General features: G+C 34.3%; 1 protein-coding gene across 14 annotated transcripts in view; it reads left to right on the top strand.

The window, feature by feature from the left end:
* LOC145256206 (tumor protein p53-inducible protein 11-like) overlaps positions 1-24,846 on the top strand; it is a 793,782-nt gene that overhangs the window by 462,971 nt on the left and 305,965 nt on the right. For 3 of the 14 annotated variants that reach the window (XM_080114866.1, XM_080114929.1, XM_080114910.1), the window contains exon 1: positions 13,720-18,814. The exons of the other annotated variants lie outside the window; for them this stretch is intronic. In XM_080114866.1, the coding sequence (XP_079970992.1) occupies positions 18,795-18,814 (20 nt within the window). In that variant the 5' untranslated portion in view covers positions 13,720-18,794. Of the gene's footprint in view, positions 1-13,719; positions 18,815-24,846 lie in introns of those variants that run through there. 14 annotated transcript variants of the gene reach the window in all.

The following is a 24,846-nucleotide window of genomic DNA, read 5'->3' as shown; positions in this document are numbered from 1 at the left end:
CTTAGCTTTGTACGACAGCTAAGTCTCTCTCTCGGTTCAAAATGTTGAGATCCAGCAACTAGCAAGAGCAAGATAGCCAGCAACAAATTAAACTGCAGACTAGCTTAATGCGGGTAATGGTCTTCTGCTTTATGTTTTTTTAAATCAGAGATTTGCTTCTCCTAGAAAGGTTGCCTTCACCACGGCTTACGGGAACCCTCTCCACCCCAATACACATATACACACACACACAAATATACACGGTGCTAGTTGGCCGTTGACCCAGAAAAAGAGTTCATTCGCCCACATACAAAGGTCTTATGTACGACATGAAAAGAAAATAGAATCTTATGAAAATCGCCATTATTTCAGTAATCATAGGAGCAGTGAGGAAGACAGTCACCCTATCATGTCCGCTGCTACGCCTTTTTTTTCTGGATGAGGCTCCATAGTCTCTTTTTTTTGAAACTGCAAGGCAGCAGTAGGATTTGAAGTCAGAGTTCCCATCTCTTAGCTTTTTGCCGTGATAAGGCCCACAAGAACCTACTTCTGGAAGGCCTATCCTGAGGATCAACCCAAAAGAGGTGGAGTTACTTTTGCGATCAAAAATGACAGCCAATAAATTTACAGAGACCCCTAGTGGAGTCTCTGAAAAGATAATAACACTGCGAATCACCACATCCCATAACCGTAACATCACTATCATCAACGTCTATTCACAGACAATAACCTACCTAGACGAGGAAAAGGAGACTTTTTACTCTCAGCTGAAAAACACCTTAGTAAACGTCCCTGCAGTAGATAAGCTAGTTCTCCTCGGTGACTTCAATGCCAGAGTGGGCCATGACTACAATAAATGAAGCCCTGTTTTCAGAAAGTTTGGAAAGGGAAATCCCAATTCAAATGGAGAACTGCTGCTCTGTTTGTGCCCAGAGTTTGAGCTGGCAATTACGAATATTTACTTCCAACATTCAGATAACCATTACTATAGGAGCAACTGAACTTGTGAAAAAGAATTTCAAAAACTACCACCCGGCAAACATACCAGGTAAGCCAAGTGCTAGAAAGATACAAACAGTTACACTTAAATGAACAGTTAGAATCCTAAAAAAATCTCTCACTTAGAATATGAGATAGCGGGTGAACGTCTGGCATCCGGTAAAATGTTCCATCCTCAGCTATGATGAAAAATGAGAAAATGTTTAAACGAAAAATGGAAGATTTCGCATTAAACTCTGCAAAAATAGGAACCTAAATCAACTTTTAAAGAAGGTCGAAAAATCGGCCTTTATCTTCCAAACAACCTAACAGTGCTCACTCAAGTCTTCATAGACTATTTGCCTTTTCATGTATTGCCTAACCTCTATTTTTGGTTCACCGACTTAGTTAATCATGTCATTGATTGTTTCCTAGTCTTTTTTATGGAGACAGTTAAAGTTATTCTTTATGTTTGCTTTTTTTTGTACACAGCAACAAAGTTAAGAACGACTGTCTCCAGCAATCTACTGATCAAAATAACATGTCCTCCTGTCAGAAGCAGCAGTTATTCATTCATTTGTAGGAAGTAGTTTTTTTTTTAATGTTTTGAAACTGACCTTCTGATGTGTGCTTTTGTCAATTCTTTGCTCATGCAAATAGAATGGTAGGCATAAAACGCCGATGAAGAATTATGCCACAGTTTTTTTTTTATCAGTTTCTATTGACTAAGCTCAAAAGTTCTCTGTATAGCTACTTGTAAACATCAGAAGGAGTCTGGTTTCAACTGATTTCCTCACTTCTTATCTTCTACTTTTTTCTCTCTGTCTCTCATCTGCGCCCTCTCATTCTCTCCCTTTCTCTCTTCGTCCAGCTGCCAACACCTTCATTATATTCCTCTTCACATATTGTACGATTCTAAACAGATTAACTATTTAATATGTCTGATATTATCACTTCCAGATGACATAAGCAATAAAATCCCATGCAGATTTTATGCGTTGGTGAAATACACAATTTATCTCTATTTACTTACCTCCCCACGAGGGTAACGTCCAATAGAGTATTGGTTTTAAAAAATGCCAATCCCTCTAAAAGAAACACTTTGGATTGAAGGTATTTCTCCCACAGCAAGTACTTAGACACCAGAGTAGGAAAATGGGATTTAGAAATCAGTGCCCGGGTTTGTTTTACTATACACATAGATTCAACAAAGTTGTCAAAAAACAAATATATAACAAATAAATGTTATCAAAGGCAAGATAAATTACTTTTCTACCTAACTGGATAAGTTTTTATGTTTTTATTTAATGAAAAATGTTTAATCGGTCCAAAAAACATGCAGCATTTATCTATATATTTGAAAAAGACAAATGGCGGGGAGCTCACGTTAAGTTTGAGAAAATGAATCCAAACTAAAAAATTATATAAAATACTGTTAGAAACCCACCGATTATATGTCAGCCTATTTTTTCTTTTTTTTACAAAGGAATCACCGCTTATCAAGGACCAGAGGCCACTCGAGGATAAGGGTTAATAAGTGTACAGTGGTCAATGGGATAGTAATTGTTAGTAGTGGAAATTTGGTAAATTGGATTACTTAAGGGGAATGGCTCATCAAGAACTTGTTTATGTTAGACTTGAAGACGATCATAATATAGTCAGCCGGAAAGCAAGCAAATGGAAGAGAGTTCCACAGGTGTGCAGTTCTAAGAAAAAAGCTTTGTTCATGGAATCTACGTTTAGGTTTAGGAACAGATAAAGAGTGGAGGAAATTATTGATAGTGTTTCCAGCTAGGCGAGTATTTCTCGTGAAAGTTTGGCAAGGGGGACCATAGATTAGAGCTCAGGCGAGCACTTGCCATGAAAATAATGAGAAAGCAGATATAGCCTCGCAACATCTCTTCTGTGAGAAAGAGGTTGCAAGGAAGAGAAAAGAACATCCCCTACAAGGCTACGAAGTCTATTTTGAACTCTGCCAAGGCAGGATATTCTGCTTCTAGCAGCTCCTGCCCAGATGTGGCAACAGTACTCCATTCTTGAATATACCTGTCTCTTATATAGTTAGAGAATTGTATCAGCAGTGAGATATCTACTGGATCAATAGAAGGATCCCACCATTTTCCCAGTAATCTTAGCAACAGATTTGATGTACGTGTCCCATTTCATATCAGGAGTAATGGTCAAGCCCAGGAACTTGTCAAAATATGGAGCCTCCCCAAGACGAGAGCCATTCATTTCAATTGATGTCAGATGGGGATCAGAGCGTTGATGATGTAAAGACAAAAGCTTGGTTTTAGATGCATTAAAAGTAACCAGCCACCTCTTTCCCCATTGTACCACATGCTCAAGATCAGAAGAGAGAGAGAATCAGAGAGAACTTGGTCATTTACGGTCTTTGATGTACTGCCATAGATGGTAGCGTTGTCAGCATAAATATCTACGAACGATCTAAGGATATGATTTGGAAGATCATTGATGTAGATTAGGAAGGGAGTATGGCCCAGGATGGAAACCTGCCCATGTCACAGTAACATATATTGAGTGAGTTTTTAACAGTATTTTCTATAGTTTTTTAGTTTTAACTCATTTTCCCAAACTTAACATATCCAACAGCAAATTTTTTCGAATCTATATGTATAGTAATACAAACCCCAGCATCCTATCCTCCGAGGAGGGGCAATCTGACCTACAAAAAGTGTCTAGGCAGCCCTGCTGGCATTCCCGGTAAGGGTCCCTCAAAGCCTGGGAGGATGAACCTCCTAGAATTTCACAAAACTATCATTACACTGTAATCAACAGGCACCAAGTCATTACAAGAATGGAATAAAAAATGAAAACAGCCACGATCTGGAAGGATTTCTCCTTCACTAAAAAGTAAAGATGAAGTGTAGTATCAGAAAAGATACTCTACTTTGCTCCCAATCCAAAGGACATAATTCTTTATCACTAATAAACAAACACAGTATAATTGTTCAAAGAAAGCATTTCCGTATTAGCTGTTTATTCATATATTTCTATGATTTTTAAAAGGGCTTCAGTTTTAACATTTTTATATACCTCTACTCGAAAAACGTTGGTTACACGTAGTTAGTGTGTGTGTGTATATATATATATATATATATATATATATATATATATATATATATATATATATATATATATATTAAGTAATGTGATTTATAATTTAAAAATTTTAAAAAAATTTTTAAATTTAAAAATCAAATTTTAATTAAATTAAAAATCAGTTTCATAAGAAGGAACAACAACAAAATCAATTATCTGTACGATCGTTTCGGAAATCCGTGCTGTTTATTGTGGTATACATGAAGCTATGTAGAACAATTATATATAGTTTTTTTGGTAAGCACGGTCTCCTCATCAGCAAATTTAGGAGGATTTTTATTGAATTTAAAAGGCACCATAAATAAACCTAGCATTAAAAGTAAGGCAGATGAATCTTTTAGTTTTTCTTTTTTTGAAATCAGGAACTGTGTTTAAAGTAGTCATTTAGATGTTTGCTATAGCTTTTTATTTTATTGAATGATGAATTTTAAAAGGGCGACGCTCGTGCAATAAATTGTTTCCGTTAGCGTATTTTTGATTTAAAGACGCTACAGTTTATATATATATATATATATATATATATATATATATATATATGGATGTCCAATTCAAAGTTTTATGAAAGACTTGGTTTTGAATAGAGGCTACACAAGTTGCTGACCATTCCAAGTCAAAAATCTTGGAAGGCTCATATTCAAAATAGATCTTACCCTTATTGACTATACCCGTGCTCCTCCTGCTGCTAACCTTGTCCGTCCTGTCCTACACTCATGTTTCCATCATTCACACTGAGGAAGATCGAAGGATCGGTCGAAAATTATGTGCTTTTGAAAGAAACTTTTTGTATTCCTACACGTCAACACATAGGAAATAAATACAGAAAAGATATAAACATTTATATATTTTTTGTATTGATTTTTTATTCATATATATATATATATATTCGTTTCGTCTGACCAGATTACCTTGTTCCAAAATTCTTGTGGTTTCACATAATTCTGACATGTTAACGCTTCAACAATGGAACTGTTCTTGTAGATCTTGAACCAAAACCTGTACGATTTAGAGCTCTACTGATTGTATCCTCGCTCACATCAATCCCAGCTTCTCTGAGGTCGATTTGAATTTCACCACGAGTAACAAAAGTGTTTCTTTGTACTTTTGTGATTTTTTTTTTTTTTCGTTTAATTTCCTTGGTCAAGCATATTTTGGAAGATTTGCAACAGCTTCACCGGGATTTTTAAACTTTCTAATAACGTTTCCAACTGTACTAAGTGGCAGATTAGGTTCTTTTGATACAATTCGATACTCCTTTTCTTTGTGCTTATCAATGATTTTTTGACGAATATCTATTGATAACTTTTTAGTTTTAGGTATTTTTATAAATGAACTGTTTAACTTTGAAGCAGGTGAACACAAACCTGTAGAATTTTATAAAAATTATCTATTATATAAAAGAGAAAATGTGTGTGTGTGTTTGTGTGTGCATGTTCAGCAAAGCCTTTTTTCGGGGGGGGGGCTCGGAAGAATTACCATTTCTTAGAACTTTTTATATACTCCCCAGATTATAATATCTATGATTTGCGAATGGGCGTTGCGTCTATCTTTTATTTGAGCGACTTTTATTTTATAAAATTCCTGCTATTCTGTCTTCTCACATGCTTGTTTCGCTTTTTTGTGTAAAAGTGAAACTGGTCTTCATGGCTAGCAGGTGTTAAAGTCAATCAGCTTTGATCACTGTTGGGGAATACCCTTCAAATCAGACAAAGACACTGCCAGAGCCCCCCCCCCCTCTTGGTGGGGGAGCTGGAAGGTGAAAGCTTAACTGGCTTACAGCCAAACTTAAGTGTGTGATTTAATTTTTTCGGCTACGTCAACTCTCACTTTCTGCATGTCAAATTTTTACCGGTAAATTGTCACGTTTTCTGTCACTTTCTTTTCCCCCTTTGCATCAACGTGTTATGGGTTTGAACCTGCCTGCCTACCACAACTTTTTCCTCAATACACACACCTCAAAAACACCAGGGCAACGCCGGGTACCCCCACTAGTCTATAGTATAAAAGGCAAGATACGCGTGTGTGTGTATGTGTTTGTATGTCTGCCAAAAACTTTCAATATACACTACGGATCCTGGCGAGGTCGGTATGATTTTGAAGCGCAATGTCTCAGACGACAAATATCAAAAAATTCACTAAAAACATTAATTCCTTCACCCTCAACTGGGCAGTTTTTTCAAGGAGGGGCCGCTTTTTTCATTGACAATTATGCAAGTCATTGTCTCTGTTGGATTGACTAGTCTTAATTCCAACGCTTGCGACTTCTGGTTTCGCCACAGACATATCACCTAAGACGTTACATTTTTTTAACCTTCTTTTTCTTCTTTGCGTTACGGGTTCGAGCCTGCCTGCCTACTACCACTTTTTTTTTTTGTTTAAGACCTCTCCATCCGGGCTGCCTATTGTTGTTTTGCCCCCCTCCCCTGCTATTACCACTACGTTTTTTGTTTTTTTTTAACATCTCCCGGGGTTCCTTACTACACCACCTCGACACACCCTGGCAACGCTGGGTACCCCAGCTAGTTTTAATATAAAGCTTCCTGATTGGTCAGTGATAACTCGCTTGCACTATTGCAACATGCAAAGCAAACGTCATTTAAAGTTATTTTAGAAAAGAGATTTGTTTAAGTGCATCTAATATTTTTGCGTTTGTTAATTCATATTTTTCCTTAAATATAAACTTTCTAAACTTTGATTTTGTAATTACTACCCCAAATATAATTTAGAATAGCAATAGGAATATACTGACCAAATTTTAGGTAAAATCTTGAATTCTAATTAGGGTTATGAAGAAAAATGTAATGTTTCCAATACTTTTGCGTGGCACTATATATATATATATATATATATATATATATATATATATATATATATATATATAATTATGACAAATATTTTTTAATTTATTGTTCAAATATTTCGTCCTTTTTAAGGAATCATCAGTTTAGAAGATGATTGTTTTCTCGTCAGATCGAAGTCAACATTTTACCATTAACTTTAGTCTTAATACATAGAAGCGTGCACCCAACCTAAGAACCATGATTAAAGGAAAAGAATTAAGTTCTATTTATGTCTTTCTATGCGGACATACCTATGAGGTTGTTATAAAGATTGTTCAACGAGGCAGTCATGCGCTAATTTGCATTATGCATTCAATTTACAGCTTAATTATAATTCTCTTAAAATGCCCACCCAGCATTAAAGGCCTCTGAATGATATTATGCGAAATATTTTTTTGTTTTAATTTCATACTAGAAAAATTTTATCAGTTGAATCACATATTGAGTTCAGTTTAAATTGTTTGAATGAAGAAAAAGGTGACTTGGTAAAACCAGTTCAATTTAAAAAAATACAAAAGATAAAAAGTCTGATATCGGTCCTTTTGTTTGCTATATTTCTATCTCCCTTTTTTTTATTACCCCCCCCTCCCGTTCTTTGTCTGCTTTATTTCCAGCTATGGATTAAATAGTATTAATTCTTGTGGTGATATTTCCTAATATTCTATAATGGACTATTCTAATTGTTCTGTTTTATAGTTAGTTTTATTTCCCTTGAATGAAAAGAGAGTTATGATGGGTGTTGTATAAAGATAATGTGTGGATGAAAAGAAAAAAATACTGTGATAGAGGATTCCAGAAAGGATTGTGAATTTTGTTAATGATTCCATGGTTGGAAATGTTTTTTTTGGGGGGGAGGTCACCTTGTACGCAATTCTTAGTCATTATTCATCGATGCATTTCAGCTAATCAAGAAAAAAAGATGACCAAGATGCTGACTGACATTTCTCATCATGTGTTGGGAGGTCAGGATAAAACTATATGGGACAATCACTTAGGAATATGCAATAAATATTCCATGTTTTGTGATAAATTCTATCAATACAAAAATAATGCCATATGAACAGTTGTTATTTTTTTTGTTCATTTCAAACAACGCATATCGCCAATGAAAGCATAAGAAATTACTGTGATAGAGGCCAGGTTTATGAGAAGTTAGGTAACAAGATGTTTGTCACATTACATTTAAATTTCTGCATGTTGATACGGTCAGGAATCCATGGAGCAGAGAGGCAATTCCAAAGGCAAACGGTTTAAGGAAAAAATCTATTCGTGTAGAAAATTTTAAAACATCTAAGGATCTCTACAGTGTTTTCATTTAAGGGATACAAGTGCAGTGCGTTCATCAGAGCACTATTAACAAATAATAGGATTATGTTCACCGACTTTTTTTTTTTATTAGTCAGAGAATAAAATCAGTTTCACTTTTAACTTGAAATGATAACATCTGCAAAAAGAAAAAAAAATGTTTGTTTTGGGTGAAAAGTAATGAATTCGCATCACAGGAATTTGGGTCAACCTCCCCCTCTCCCCATCCTCTGTAAAGTCCCATTTTTAACCACCCACTCAATGTTTACATGGGAAATAAAAGAAGGACATGTTGGCACTTATACTAGTATAATATTCCCCAAAATGAGATCATATATCGGTTGGCTCAGTTTATAGTAACATCCGGTATGTTTGTGTGTCCTGTATATATTTGGGTATTGCTCATTAGGTAAAAGCTATTCAAGCTCTCCAGCAATTGACAATTTTTACATTGAGTTTATATCGAGATCGAGATTTCACTTACATCCAGCAGGTGCCGGATGGTAGCATAATGGTTAGAAGTGCCTACTATCAGCGCGATGGTTGAGTTTAGATCCTGGCTTGAAGTACCTGGGAAAATGGTGGGATCCTTCTACAGCTCCAGAAGATATCTCACTACTGATGCAATTCTCTATCTCTATAAAAGCCAAGTACGTCCAAAGATGGAGTACTGCTGCCACATCTGGGCTGGAGCTTCAAAAAACAGCCTATCCTGCCTTGACAAAGTACAAAATAGACTTCGTGGCTTAGTGGGGGATGCTCTCTTTTCTTCCCTACAACCTCTCTCCCACAGAAGAGACGTTGCGAGCCTGTCTTTGTTTTATCATTATTTCCATGGCAAGTGCTTGTCCGAGCTCCAATCTCTGGTCCCCCCCCCCTCGCCAATCCTTCATGATAAACACCCATCTAGCTAAAACTACTGTCAGTAATTTCCCCTACTCTTTATTTGTGCCTAAATCAAAACGTAGATTCCATAAACATAGTTTTTTTTCTGAGAAGTGCATGCCTGTGGAATTCTCTTCCGTTTGCCTGTTTCCCACCTGACTACAACTTGGACGTCTTCAAGTCCAACATAAACAAATTCCTGATTAATCGCCCCCTGAAGTAAGACACTTTATCAAATCTTCAATACCAACTATTACTACGATATTATCCCATTGATTATTGTACACAAAATAACCCTTATCCCCGAGTGGCTTCCGGGCCTTTATAAGTGGTGATCCCATGTAAACAAAACAAAAAAAAAAAACCCTGCTTGTCTAGGTGTATTGAAAAGCTGTTATAAATCAGAACTGCTTGTAAGTGACATATATATATATATGATTTCTGAGTTTATATAAAAAATTAGAAGGCCGTCCAGCATTGCCCGGTCGAAAAATATGCTTAAATATGATTTTTTTTTAATCAATTTTCACCCCAAACACGGCACAATGCCACTTTAAAGTAGGGGGTTACTATTGGGGACATAAGTTGCAGGGGCATTATGAAGGGAGATGAGTAGCAAGATGTTTGTTCACATTACACTTGAACTTTTTCATGTCAGTACAGTTGGGAAAGCAGAATCCCGGAAGGGAGTTCCAAAGTCTTGCAGTCCTGGGGAAGAAACTATTAGAGTTGAAGGTTTTCTTACACCTAGGGATCTCTACTGTGAAGGGGTGGGACTTAGTTGCTTGTTAGGTTTGTTGGAGGTAGTCACGTCAAAGAGTTACAAGTGCTTGTAGTACCTCAGAGCATTCACCATTAAAGTACTTGCAGAACAGGCAGAGGGATGCGACATTTCGTCAATGGGACAGAGGCTTAAGCCTAGATGACAGTTCAGGACCTATCAGGTTGGCGACTCTCTTTTGAACCCTGTCCAGGAGTGAGAGACAAGCAGCAGAGGCACCAGCCCAAATGTGACAACAGTGCTCCATACATGGGCAAATTGTGGCCTTATAGAGGTACAGGATACTTTCAGGCGTAAGTAGTTTTCTAGCACAGTAGAGAGAGCCCACCTTCTTTGCAGCAGCCTTGGCAATGCTCTCAATTTATCTATTCCAGTTCATGTTCTCTGTAAACGTTAGGCCGAGGAGTTTAAAGGAAGTACTTTCATGTAATATGTTCTTGGCCATTGCTATTGGTAGTAGAAAAGGTTTCTTGTAATTATTGAAGGAAACAAGCTTAGTCTTGGCAGCATTTAATGTGACCATCCATTTTTGTCCCTATTCCACTACAGATTGAAGGTCGTCATCATAATAATGCAGATTTCATATTTATTATTGTATTATATTGGACCCAATCTATAGTAATGATTAAAAAAGTTGAAAAAAAAAACATGACTTGTATGCCACCACCGAGAATTGAAATCAAAACGTTTAGCTTATGATTTACTTTTTTCCTTTGCCGTTAATGCCTGACCTATGAAGACGTTTGCTGCAAGGCTTAAAATTATAACATAAACGACTAGCTATTACGTTATGCATGCATATTCGTAATGTTGTCGTTCGACCTTCACCTGGCAAATTCCATTTTTTTAATTTCCACACTTTTGTACCGATTTTCCCCAGCTTAAACCCAAATACAAAGTTTCGCATGGGTTCGAATACGCTATATATGAAGCTTCCTGTCTGTAGACCAAAAACTGACGGTTGAGTTTGGTAGGCAAAATTTTTTAAACAAATATATATTCGCATACATGAATATATATAGAACGAGGTTTGTGTTTAATATTACTTTTTTACGCAAGTATAAATCATGTAGAATATCTGCATGAATATAATTACACGTAATAGTTAATTAAAAATAATAATCGCATAAGAAAACCGAAAAAAAACTATTCGGGAATTAGTTTAAATAAATGTTTAAAAGAATATGCAAATTAGCTAGATCTTTTGCTAGTGAATACAACCCATATATAACGAAGTTATACATTGGAACCTAAGCACACAGAAGCGGAAAGATATCCCAAGATATTAGCTCCCTTGGAAACCGCCTTGTGAGTAGCTCTAGCCCTGCCCAATTAGTCTAAGCAATATTAGGCACATCGGTTGAATGAAACGGTAAAATAATCCAATGATGGTAAATTCACAGCAAGAGCCTTTCATTCATGAGACGGTGGGAGGTAACAACCGAATGGTAAATGACTGTCCGCAACAAGCATCAATGATTTTCAGAAGACAAATGACAAACAGGAAATAAATCCCATAATTCTTCGATCTCATCAGCATATCTCTATGAATTTTCTGCAGGAAATAAGCAGTTATTCATACAATAATGGCTCCGATTATAATATTCATTTATGTTGCTAAAATTTGATAGAATAAATGGCATCAATGCAACCTAATGGACACTTTTGTGGACTATGGAATTATCTATGCGAAGTTCAAAATCTGTTTACATCATTTACATATTAACTCAAATGAGAAAGATGTGAACCTGTAATTTGCACTCAACTATAGTTAAAATAGAAATTTTTCTTCAATAAATCATATATCAGTGGCATAATGTACATTGGAACCTTTGGAATCGGTTATGCTAAATTCAAAACTTCTTAAAACTGTTTTGGTCACTTGCATAGTGATACTAAGTGGGAAAGGTATGAACTTGCAGTTTACACTCGGCTATGGAGAAAAATATATATGGCCTAATCATGTTGACCTACCGGTTCTCAAACTTAAACAATTTTGAACCTGGCCTGGTGACCATTTGGTAATACCAGCTGCTGTATGTGCTCTGAAGCCTGGAGAGGGATGGACACCACTAAGCTATTCTTGCTCAAGAAAAACTGCATGAAAATAAGGCAGTACCTCCACAACCCTGAATGTTAAACTCGTCCATCATCCATCCATGGAGGAAAAATAACAATTTGTGTTCAATTAGTCATCTACAGTGCATCATTTACAATATGTGTTGTATTTCATCATTAAATAATTTCAAAAGGGTTGACCTGACATAAAGGAGGGCAATCAGACCAAATAACTACAACTGGGATGATGTCCTTAACAGACATGATCTGACCATTTTGGAGTTTGTGAACTGAAATATGGTTCTCTGCTGTTTTTGGAGGTTCATCTCCCAGACGTTACCTATTTTCTTTGAGAAAAGGTTTAGTTTATTGCTAATCGCCTCGGATACCCCTACCCTGGAATGCCGATGGGTCTGCTAAGGTATTATTTTGTGGGCCAGAGTGCATACATCTCGTGTGCTCTGGCGTTTCAATCCCCACTTTTTGACTTTGTGTTACATCTTTCCGTGGTTGAAGGAAAGTGATTACCACTTGTAACTTTCTATATCTATTTCTAATAAGTATGATATGAGTTTCTTTCTCTTCCTTTCATTATCACTATCTCTCTCGTTCACACTATCTTTTCCCTCCCTTTTTGTCCAATGTTGCAAACTGCTGCTACTGTTGTTGTTGAGTATCATTCATTCGGTTATTTTAAATGAATCAGGTGATTATTGTTGGCATTCTTTTCCCTGATATCTTTCTAGTTAGAATTCTTTCTCGAAGGACATCAGATACTTATGGGGGGAATTACGTGAAAGTTGCCAACATCCTGTGGGATGAACTGGATTTGAACTCGGCACACCCACGCTGTTGGTCTGTGTCATTAACCACTTAGTCACTGTCACCTGCTGCTGTTTTATAACCGAGGTTGAATTCTACACGAACATTTATTCAGTAACTTAAATTCACGACAACATGATAGCATCAATAAACTGTAGAAGGAATTGTTCACTTTAAAACTGTATGACGCTATCATATACAAATAAACATTTCTATCAAAATTGATTAGCAAATTTGAATAAAAAAAGAAAATCAATTTTATTTTCCTGTCCATCTTCTATTGATATTACATTTTCATTTTTTTTTTTATAAACATGCCAGTATTTTTGTTGTTACTTTTTGCGAGATTGGTCTTTTTTATACCTGAAATATTATTTACAATATTTTTTTATACCTGAAATATTATTTACAATATTTATTTATGCCTGAAATATTATTACAATATGGCAAAATAATGCAAATCAATATTTTAATCTTTTCTTATAAAAACTCTTACATCCGTTCTTTAAAAAACTTAGTTAAAAAAAGTTGTTACTTTTTATTCACCTTAAACAAGATATATTGCCAAAAAGAGTTACAATGATAGGGACCAGATTTATAGCGGCAACCTGCCTGAGAAGTTGAGCAGTAAGAGTCTTGTTCATGTTGCGTTTACATTTGTGCATGTTCGTATGGTTATGGAAACGGGGAGCAAGAAGGGAATTCCAAAGGCAAGTGGTCAGTGAAGCTCAGCATTTCTAAGAACATTTTGCACAGAAGCGATTTTGCTGATAGTTGTGTCGTGGTTATTTTTATTGAGTCGATACAAGTTCAGCAAGCTCATCAGAGTACATTCAGAGGAAGAACTTGTAAAACCAGCACAGAGATGCAACACTGCTGATGTGACAGTGGCTGGAGCTTGATGCACATGTATCACCATTCTAATTCCCACCTGATATACAATTCCATATGAGGATGAATTAGATGAGTAAAAAAAATATTTAGCGGCCTTGTGCTAGGCTAGGCTGATCTGAATGTCGAACATTACAGAGGAAGCCAAGAATTTGAAGTCTCTAAGTTTGGGAATGGATACCTGATTTTTGAATAAGTAACACATCAGGAGAGAATGCCCTTGATCATGATAACAGTGAGCACACCTTCTCTGTAAATCATTGTGACTGGTATTGACTTCTTTGCACTCTTTACACAATCTTAACTTACATATGGTGGCAATGAATGATACATGAAAGAATTACTTGATATGGGCACGAATCAGAGTTGCGAAGTCAGAATATATAAAATCAGTGTAAAAGTTTTTGTCTGTTTGTAAAAGAGAAATGTTTAATCATTGTAATTTATTTTATGCATATTAATTACTTAACCATGTCACCATGATTAATTTGTAACTTTTTCTTTCAGATTATGAAAGCATTCTTCATACTTTTTATATAATATTCTCACTAATGCTGCCCCCATCTTCTTTAGTCAACATAGTCATCTTCCATCATGATAATGCTCGTCTCTAAACTGCATTACTGATTAAAAATCTCCTAGGAGAATTTGGTTGGAAAATTTTGACACGTCTTGCATCTTCTCCTGGCGTAGCTCACTCGGATTATCATTTATTTTGAGGATTACAAAACCGTTGGCCTTAAGTTAACATAAGGAGAAGAGATTGAAGATGAGTTAGATGCATATTTCACAGAAAAACCTAAAGAATTTTACAAGCGAAGTATTTATAAATTTGTTGACAGATGGAATTAATTTATAGAGAGCAAAGATCATTATTGTTATGAATAAAGACTTTGAAAAACAGTTTTTCATTTTTAAGATGAAATTTTTACTCAACAAAAACTTTTGCACTGACCTAAAGTCCGACTCTGATTCCTAGAATTCAAAAATCTGATTCTGACTCTTTATTTTAAAGTTTTCTAATATTCAGACTGTTTTCTGATTCTTTGAGGATTAAAAACTGTAACTTTGACATGCTTAGAGTCCAACTCAAACTTCTTTCGACTTTCCAGCCTTCAAAATGTAGTGAATACAGAAACAAACTATTTTTATAAAGAAGCGTTGTTTCTTTGTCAGCGTCAAACTGAGTAAATGATCCTTGCATTGTCCCTAATGTTACAAATGCATACATCTACCCAAACAATGCATTAAACTTGAGCTTGTGTATATTTATTCAGCCCAAGTGAACACATGTAAAAACTGTATCAGCTAGAATGTATATTTATAAGATAATAATTTCTTTCATTTTATCTTCTTTGTGGTTCTATTTTACTGAAAAGAAACTTTTAAGTTTATTTGTGTTGTTTTTCATCCATCATTCTACTCTGTTGCCATTTCATACTCAAAGCAAGAAAATGATAGCAAATTTAGTGCAAACCATATGTCTACATTTATTTATACAACTATTTATAGACAAGAAAACAGGTATGGAACAAGGACATATAAACGTCTGTTAAGTTAAGACTTTGCAATTCATTGATAGTTCATATATGCAAAATGAAATCTTGACTGCATAGCAGAACACGAGAAGAAGCTCAATGTCTTTAAAATGAAATGTTTACGAACTATCCTTGAAATATCTCTACAAGATAGATGAAGAAATGCAGATATCAAAAAGATGCTTATGGATTTGAATTCTTAGATTAGAATTAATAATTTGAATTATTTGGACTACTAGTCTCATCTTAAGTGTTATTTGCACAACGTTTTGGCTGCTATAACCTCTGACTCATGTATCTTGCCAAATTTGAGAATCTTTCTGTTGATCTCAAGAATCTGCACAGAATTTTAGATGGAATCCTTTATTTAATCCATAGAAGTATTATGCTTTCATTCTGTTAGAAGTTGTAATTTGTAATTGTATTCTTAGTATCGCTCATACTGAGTATTGAACCTTTAACCTCCATAACTTTTTAACTGAATTTACCTGAGTTACACCATGGGGCTTTGAAAAAGGTTAGAGGTTACATTGGTCGAAAAGTTGTGTGAATTACACTCAAGACGAGAATAGTAGTCCGAATAAATCAAATAGTATAAATCAATCAAAAGCTTGTAGATCTATCAGTGTTTTTGAATTTTTGAGATGTGGATTGACAATTTGTAATGTTTGAACTATTGTTCTCATCTGGAGTGTTATTTGCACGTTTTGGCTAATGTAACCTCTGACTTTCTTCACTTGTATCTTGTTGAACTCTGGAATCTTTCTGTCAAACTCCGGAATCTGCACAGAATTTCGAACATAACCTTTTATTTAATCCATAGAAGTGGCGTGTTCTCATTTCATCAGCCATGACCATGTAGAAGTCTTCAGTAAATCGCAATTGTATTCTTAGTATCATCCGCACCAAAGATTGTATCCTCAGTCTCCATAAGAGTGTCAGTTTCAACTGAATTTTATCTAGTACTTTATCCGTTACACTACTATGGGTTCTTGAAGAAGGTCGAAGGTTACATTGGACGAAATGTTGTGTGAATAACACTCAAGATGAGAACAGTAGTCCAAATAATCAGAATAATCCAAATCAATCAGCAATGTTGTTTGAAAAAAGAGGACACTATGGTTTGGACATGATACTGAGCTGTTAGACGCTTTGTGAAGAAAGACAGTTTCATTGAAGCAAGATTGAGAGAATAGCCACAAAAGGGATGAGTCGACCAGATAAGGGTTGATATTGGTATGTCGCTCTTGACAGCTGAAAGAATGTGATAAGTTGCAGAATTTTGTTCTCAAATGCGTGGTAAAGCTTTCTGGATAATGCAGATAATCAATTGAAACTTCTAGCAGACTTAAAGGAACCGAGTTATAAGAGTTTGGTCTCATTTCTTTGTGTTCTCAAGAGATTATCTCGTATTGAAAAGATGGTGAATGAACCTGAAGCATTTCGATATTGATCGATCTTCTTGTTCTTATCGTTATGCTGAAATTGGTCGTATTCTTTATTGATTTTTTTTTTGTAGGGAAGGTGGGAATAAACGGGAGGAAGGCTCAATTTATAGTAATTTTTATTTCTTTGCTCCCTATTATCAAAAAGTTCAAAGATGTTATTCTTTTAATCATTTCTACCAAAGTATCCAAAAAAAAAAAAGGTTAAAAAAAAAAACTATATAAATACGAATAAATGTAGGATTATAAACTGGTTAAATAATTACTTATTTCTTTCTTTCTTTCTGTGTGGGTGTGTATGTCCGTCCAGACATTTAAAAGAGTCTGTGCAGATTATTCCAACATTATCAGTTAACCTAGTATATTTCTGAATTTTTTAGATAAGGATTGATAATTTGGATCATTCGAACTACTGTTCTCATCTTGGATGTTATTCTCACATTGTTTCGGACGATGTAACCTCAAACTTCCTTCAAGTACATCTTGTTGAACTCTTGAATCTTTATAAAATTTTGAACTGAATCTTTTGTTTATCCACAAGAGTAGATTGTTCTCAAACATGACCGGATCAAATTAAGTAATTTTTTTTTTTTTTTTTTTTTTAGGATTTAACTTTCAACCGCCATGAGACTAACTTACAACTGATAATTAATTAACAACTTTATCCATTGTGCTATATATCATGTAGGATACTAGAATTGTCCACATGGATTTTAGATATAGGAATTCATTTTATTTTATATGAATTTTATTTTCGTTATGCTAAATTGCCATCAACATAATAGATACCACTAACACTTAGGGTGTGCATATCAAGATCATCATTGATATCATAGTCCCCACCAAAGTTATGTAAACTACAGTTTAAGACTGTTTTGTCAATAATTATTTGGAACCCACACACACACACACACACACACACACACACACACACACACACACACACACACACACACACATTTGGTTTTGTTTGATAGTAGAAGAATAGCAGTTACAGGAAGGATAAAATGAATTTCTCGAATAGAACAGTTTGGCACCAGTTTATATCCCCTTAAAAAAATTAAAATGCAAACTGGGTATTATGCCCAAAAGCCATATTCAATTTTAATCAAAATCCATTACATGATATTGATTCTAGAAAATGTCTTAAATATAAGCTTAAGAGGTGTTAAAGAAGAATTTTAAATTTGGGGAACCTTGCTTAAATGGTAACTAATGACTATTGATCAGATGGAATGCAAATTTGATACATTTAAATTTTCGAATGGAAAGTTGTACCCATCTTATTCCCCTAAAAACCTTTAAAAATACCCCCAAATAAACTGAAATTTGGAGAATATTTAATTGATGTTTAATACCTATTGTAAAAATTTCACAAAAAAATGAAAGTATCTGAATTTTCACAAGAGGCTTCTATCCTATTTTTACCTCGTTTGCATAAATTAAATTAAACTAAATATGGCCCAAATTACGTACCTTTATACTTAACAGCTGTTCTCTAAATTCATAATTGGTTAACTAGTTTAGGAATGAATTCTGTACGTACAAATACATAAGCATATGCAGATATCTAATTTTATATAGAGAAATGTAGATATAGATTAACATAAAATAAAAATTTACTCGGTTCATTTTTAACTTTTGGTTTAAAAAGCGTAATTCTTATTTTTAGTGTTTATGACTATGTAAAACTCTTTGTCCTCCTCCTCCTCCTCCATCTTCTTCTGCCACTAATGACAGACGAGGTCAATTGTATGTGGCAGGTGCTTATATGACACGACTCCATCAACAAACAGATGAGACACCATTGACGCACTTTCATCAGTAAGTTTTTACTCACCAGTGTGATGTCACCAACTCATTAAGTTCTCAGACTTTCTCTGTGCACTTCGGGCCTAAAAACAAAGCAAAAAACAAAAACAAAAAAAAAAAACACGTTTGTTGTTGCTTTTAAATGGTTCCTTACTTATGGAAGGCACTTGTAATTGACCAGTTATTTGCATCTATGACTGGCCAATCAAAGAAACACATTCTTCTTAACGTCATCCCTTCGCGTAGCTTCAGCTTCTAACAATAACAAACACTTGCTACCAGGAGAACTGCACGGATATTTTAAGAGGAAAATATTTACTTTAATTGTTGTCTTTCATCTATGGAATCATCAAAAGAAAGGTGAGAGTTTTTGTTGTTTTCGTTTTGTTTTATTAAATTCAATTCATGAGATAGATCAAGGCACTTATGTTGCTTGATGCTAGGATAATCAAAACGTTGCATCCTTTACATAGCTTCACCCGACAGCAGACACTTGTTATTATTATTATTAGCTAGAGTATACGTTTCGGGAAGAATGTCCATAATGTTGAAAAATGTCTTGAAATAGATGAACAAATCACATAGGTGTTATTTGATACCAAAACGACGACAACTTAAACTTCTTGACTTTTTTTTTTTTGCCCTGTTAGAAGGCCATTAATTCGATACTGCAACTCTATGCAGAGTCCCCCCCCCTCGAAAACGGGGTCACCTGTTGGCCATGGGTGGAGACCTTTGATGCCGAGGGATGGGATTCTAGTGGCTAAGCATTCGACCAGTTTTTTTGACTAGATGACAGTTTGACCCAATCAATCAGCTGGTCATGTCATATAAATTCATCACCAACTGTATTATTCTACCTAATTCTTAACAAAAATAAAAATCTAATTTCTTCTTTTTATTTTCCTCCCCAAATTGAAGACGGCAATTGAGAACAAAGAGTACCAATGCCAAAGAGTAATGTTTTCAAAGAATTAAAGTTTTTCATTGAAGTGTTTTCTGCTCTCAGAAGTAATGTTTCCACGCTCACTGTGAAATTTTCTTCTGAGAGTAATGATTATCTAATCTAAAAGCAATATATTTTAGCAATATAAATAATTACTATATTTTTTTAATTATATATATATATATATATATATATATATATATATATATATATATATATACACTTGGACTATATATGAGGTCATAGAAGCCTGACTCGATCAATCAGCTGGTCATGCCATACCCTAGTATCAATAATTCATCGCCAACTGTATTATTCGATCTGATTTTTAATAAAAATAATAACCTTATTTCGCGTATTTATTTTCCTCCCCAAATAGATACTAGAATGCAGTGGCTTAGGGTCAATCATGTTAAGAACAAAAAAGATCACTAATATCAAAGAGTAATGTTTTTAAAGAAGTAACGTTTTTTTCTTCTCGAGTGGTGTTTTCTGAGAGTAATGCTTCCCTCTCTAAGTAGAATTCCCTTATGAGTCATGTTCCCACTTTCACTGTGAAATTTCATTTTAAGAACAATGTATTCTAGAAACATAAATACTTATCCTATCTATATATTTAACAACTTTGTTCGGCATTAAATTATTCATAGATAGTTTAGTATGCCATAAAACAAACCAAATAAAACTAATGGTATAGGTCTATGGTTTGGAGGATTGTCAGTCTTTTCTCAGCTTAGGTGTCAGTATTATCAAAGAGTATTACGAAAGCAATGTATTTTATGAATATAAAAAAATTATCCTACATATGAAATTATATTTGATTACGTTATAATAATATGCCATAAAACAAACTGAATCGTTGGTCTTTTTAACTAGGACAAAGTGTAGTATCTATTTTGATATAATGCTTCGATTTTTTTTCAATCCTCGATTAGTGAAGGAGAGATTTCTTCTAGGAAAAAAAACAATATTTTTTGTCCCAATCCTTTTTCAGGGAGATGGACATTTTCTGCACATTATAAACCGATCCTGTGTCCAGCTCGACATTATTATTAGCTGAAGTACCCATTCCAGGAAAGGTGTCTATAATGCTGAAATACTCTTGATTTCTTTAATGAATTAGAAATTCCAATATATTTCAAAGCAGCCGAAGACATAATATGATGGTGATAAAAGTGTGTTATAATATACACAAGCATGAAAGAAGTTAATAGACACTAATGTTGGAATGACTTTTCGGAATCGGGAATCGGAAACATCAGAACATTTTGGTGTATCAGAATCAGTATTGAATCAGAAACATGTATACCTATTTTCCGATTCAAAAAACGATTCTTTTAATTGTTTGTTCGGTTTCTAACTTGATTTTCTTTGCTGGTACTAATAATAAAATGATAAATATTTATTTTAAACTCCTGGTAAAATTTAAATCGCTCTCAAAAGTGTATTTATTTTTAAATATATTCACATATTACATACACGTTTACTGTAATCTGAAAAAAAACCCCAACTCTATAGCTAAATATTTAGCGATTTTAAAAGAATTGTATCTGAATCGGGAAAAATATTGGAATCGTCCCATCACTAATAGATACCTTTATTATCATTAATAAGGAAAATTTCTGACAGCATTAATTATTTTCTCTTGCTGAAGAGTTGGCAATTACTATGTTAACACTAGAAAATGGAATTCCTAGGTTTGCAGTGATTTGATGCTGATTATGCCCACTATCCTACAATATGAATTCTCTGAAACTCTGAGAATTCTAATGCTTTTTTGGCGGATGTCACACTTAAATGATGATATATCGTTGTTGAAAAAACCACTCCTCATGAATTGGTCGTAAAAACTTTAAATGTATGTACATATTGTATTATATGACATTCTAGGTAAAGAATAAAACATATAGTAGAAAGACTGAATATACTCTGGAAACAATATTATCAATCAACTACATCTTTTATTGTCTACATGGAATTGACTTTATGTAGATATATTTATATTCTTTAAGACCTCATTCAATTCCTGAGGGATTGTTCTATGACTCTACAACAATATAAAAAATATATTTATATCTGAAATACATAAATGCCAATTAGCATGAAATGCTGATATTTCAAAATTTTATGACTTCAAGTGCTAGCTGTCCAGTGAAAGAAGCAGAAACTTGTATAAATTATTATTGTGGTGTGTCAACTTTGAAGCATTATAAAGTAAACATTTTAAAAAATTAAAAACATTACTTTTTTTTCAATACTCACATCTTTTGGGGACTTGCACAATCACATGATTGTTTAGATAGTAAAAGTACATTTGGAGTTGTCCCAATATTTTTTAATTTTTCAAATTTATCGGCCAGAGCCAAATATACACTTAAAATATAAATAAAAAATATTAGAGTTTTGGGAGGAAATGATAATCAATTTCAGAAAGACATTTATTTATTGAGCTCATATGGGTCCAATTTATTGAACTGTTATCTTACCAATTTACTTCAGTTCGTTGTTGAAATACTGACCTTTACTACCTTAGACATTTCTGAGACTTTGATGTTGTGGTTTTCTTCCGCAATTGCTTTCAAACGTTCATTTTCTAAAGATGCAGTACTTTTTACTCTCTCCATCTTCAAAGCTTTCATTACTATTACAGAAATTTCTTAAACTATCTGTGTACTGTCCAATCACTTTCAACCCTTTTTTCACACGCTCTGATGATATTTATAAAGCATTATGAATGAGTTTGAACTCCTGCAATAAAAGTATATGCATTTCGTCTGTTTTCATCTTATTATTATTAAGGACTTATTTGGAGGTCCCCTTATTAAGGGTTCCAATTTGGGAAGAAAATTTTGGGGAGAATCGGTAAACATACTTAGTGAAAATTGCTTTTACTTTTATACTGAAAGGGATCAGAGAGGATTGCAACTTGCATTGTTATGACGACTGAACTTATGCATTCATAACTTGAAAGTTTCATCTCTCTGTTGCAGATATTGATAGTATGAGACTCGAAGAAAGCAAGCTCTATCATGGACAGGCATCAGAAGTAGAAATGCATCATTGAATTCCTAGCAAAAGTGGATTGAGAATGGTGGTTACTATGTAGAAAAATAAATTCTGAAACACAAACAGTCGTTCGTTTTAACGGTATCACTCTCTTGTTCGTAGCACTTCACCTTTTTGAGTTAAAAAACAGGAACAACCTTCGTATGTTTAAAATTGAAGTTTACATAGGAAAACATAGAATGTTTGTTCATATTTTGAGAAGCCTTGTAAAACAAAGAGAATTCATTAGCTGAGATATTGAAGAAGTCTGAGTTGATAATTCCAGAGCTGTGAATTATCCACGGATCTGAAGCTTCCTCACCCAATTACACAAATTATATTTCACTGGAAGTTATTAATAAGAATTCGTGTTCATTTGTTTTTACTGTTGAAACAAAGTTCAGTGTGAAAAATTAGGAGTTTATACATTCATTTTTGATGAGCAGATGACACTGAGAAAAGTTAATGAGTTTTATGTATGAGTATTAATGTCTGTATACGTATGATTATGATTGTGTGTATGTGTGAGTTAAGATAGCACCCACAAAGCTCAACGTTTTACTCAAAGTGTACATTTAGTAAATTCGTCCTTTTCTTGTTTAACTAGCCTGGGTGCCCGGTGTTGCCTGGGTGTTTGGAGGTGTGTGTAGGCCAAAAAGAAAAAAAAAAGTGGTAGTAGCCAGACAAACTCGAACCTGTGCCACGAAGGCGGAAAAGAAAGTGAAAGAAAATCTGACATCTTAGCCGATGTCTCCATGATGCGATTGGAAGTCAAAAGCGTTGAAATTAACCAAAGTCAATCCAACGGTGACGATGACTTGCTACAATGTCGGCGAAAAAAATCAATCTCTCCTTGCACAAAACGGCCGAGTTTAGGCTGAAGGAATTAATGTTTTTGGCCAATTTTTCAATATTTGTTGTCCGAGACGTCGAGCTTCAAAATGATACCGATCTTGTTAAGATCCGTTGTTAGTCGAAAGTTTTTGTGAGACATACAAACATACATGCATATATTTAAACAGACAGGTGAGATTTATATTATAGATGTCTTAGTTTAAACAAATTGGATTTATCGCGTTTTGTATTCAAACTCTTCATTTCTAGACAATGTTGTTTGCAGTATGATTCCCAAACATACCGTTGAACAAACTTTCTGTTTTTTTATGCAAGTTGGTTTCTTCTTTTTTAGACTTTTAATATGATTGCCAGAGCCAGACAAGAATTGGATGAATTAATTTATTTTTGTTTTTTTACTTAAGACAATTACTTATAAAACAGTGACGAAATCAATATAGTAAATTTCCCAAGAGATTTCATTTATTTTTTCTTTTTCTTCTCATTCTAATTGGTACAACATTTCTTGAGTTCTATCTGATAAAATTATGCTCAAGAATTCGTTGCTTATCAATCATCATGGTTACCTCTTATTGGTGAGGGTAGTGGTTTCCTCTTATCGGTGAGAATAGACGTATGTGGATTTAATAAAAAATATACTCTATACTCCAGAGTGTACACTTTCCTTCACAAATCCATCTGTGCTATATTCAATGTTATATCCAATGCTATATCTAGTGGCATAGAGGCCCTGAAGCAGATGAATGTTGCCGTCTTTGTCTGCTTACTCCAGCGTTAGCTTTATCATAAGCTTATCACGGGAAGAGTTTCACTACCAGAACATATAAAATACATTTACTTCTACTAGTTTAGCATGGAGAGAAATGATATGAGAATGATATGATGAATGTGTAATGTGAAACTTAAAAATTGACTAAGATCTGATGACGTCAGAAATATTAAATATGAACAGTCTAGTTTCTAAATCGGGATTTTTGAGATGAAGGCTGATATTTTGTACTATTTGGATTTTTTGGGCTACTGTTTTCATCTTGAGTGTTATTTTAACATTTCGATCAGTGTAACCTCCAACCTTCTTTAGATGTATCTTGTTGAACTCAGTAATACTTTTGCTGAACACGGGAATCTGCACGGAATTTTAAACAAAACCCTATATTTAATCCACGTGGGTAGCATGCTCTCGTTCCGTCAGCCATGTAAGTAATTCGCAATTGTTATGGTACTACAAAATCTTCTTTAAAAATTTATAATTCAAATTCAGTTATAACCATTCATAATTACATTGACTCACTAGCTTTTGTTAAACCGCCAAAGTTAAATAACATCGAGCCTAGTTAGTAGCAGGTGACCATTTGGGGAATATCAGATACCGTATGTGGGAGGATGACAAAAAGAAGAAACGTTTATACAAATCGTTTCCTTTAACCGGGATATGCATTTAACTTATGTAGGTTGTCACTGATGAATTCAATGTCTCCAACCCCCTTAGAATTTACATAACTAATCTTGTGTTAATGTGTTTAAAAACGAATTAAATTTTACTATA

This window comes from Euprymna scolopes, chromosome 3, assembly GCF_053919585.1.
Source record: "Euprymna scolopes isolate OS-2025 chromosome 3, ASM5391958v1, whole genome shotgun sequence".
Taxonomy (NCBI): domain Eukaryota; kingdom Metazoa; phylum Mollusca; class Cephalopoda; order Sepiida; family Sepiolidae; genus Euprymna; species Euprymna scolopes.
The sequence above is the reverse complement of the archived record's forward strand: the minus strand, read 5'-3'. Positions and strand labels throughout refer to the sequence as shown.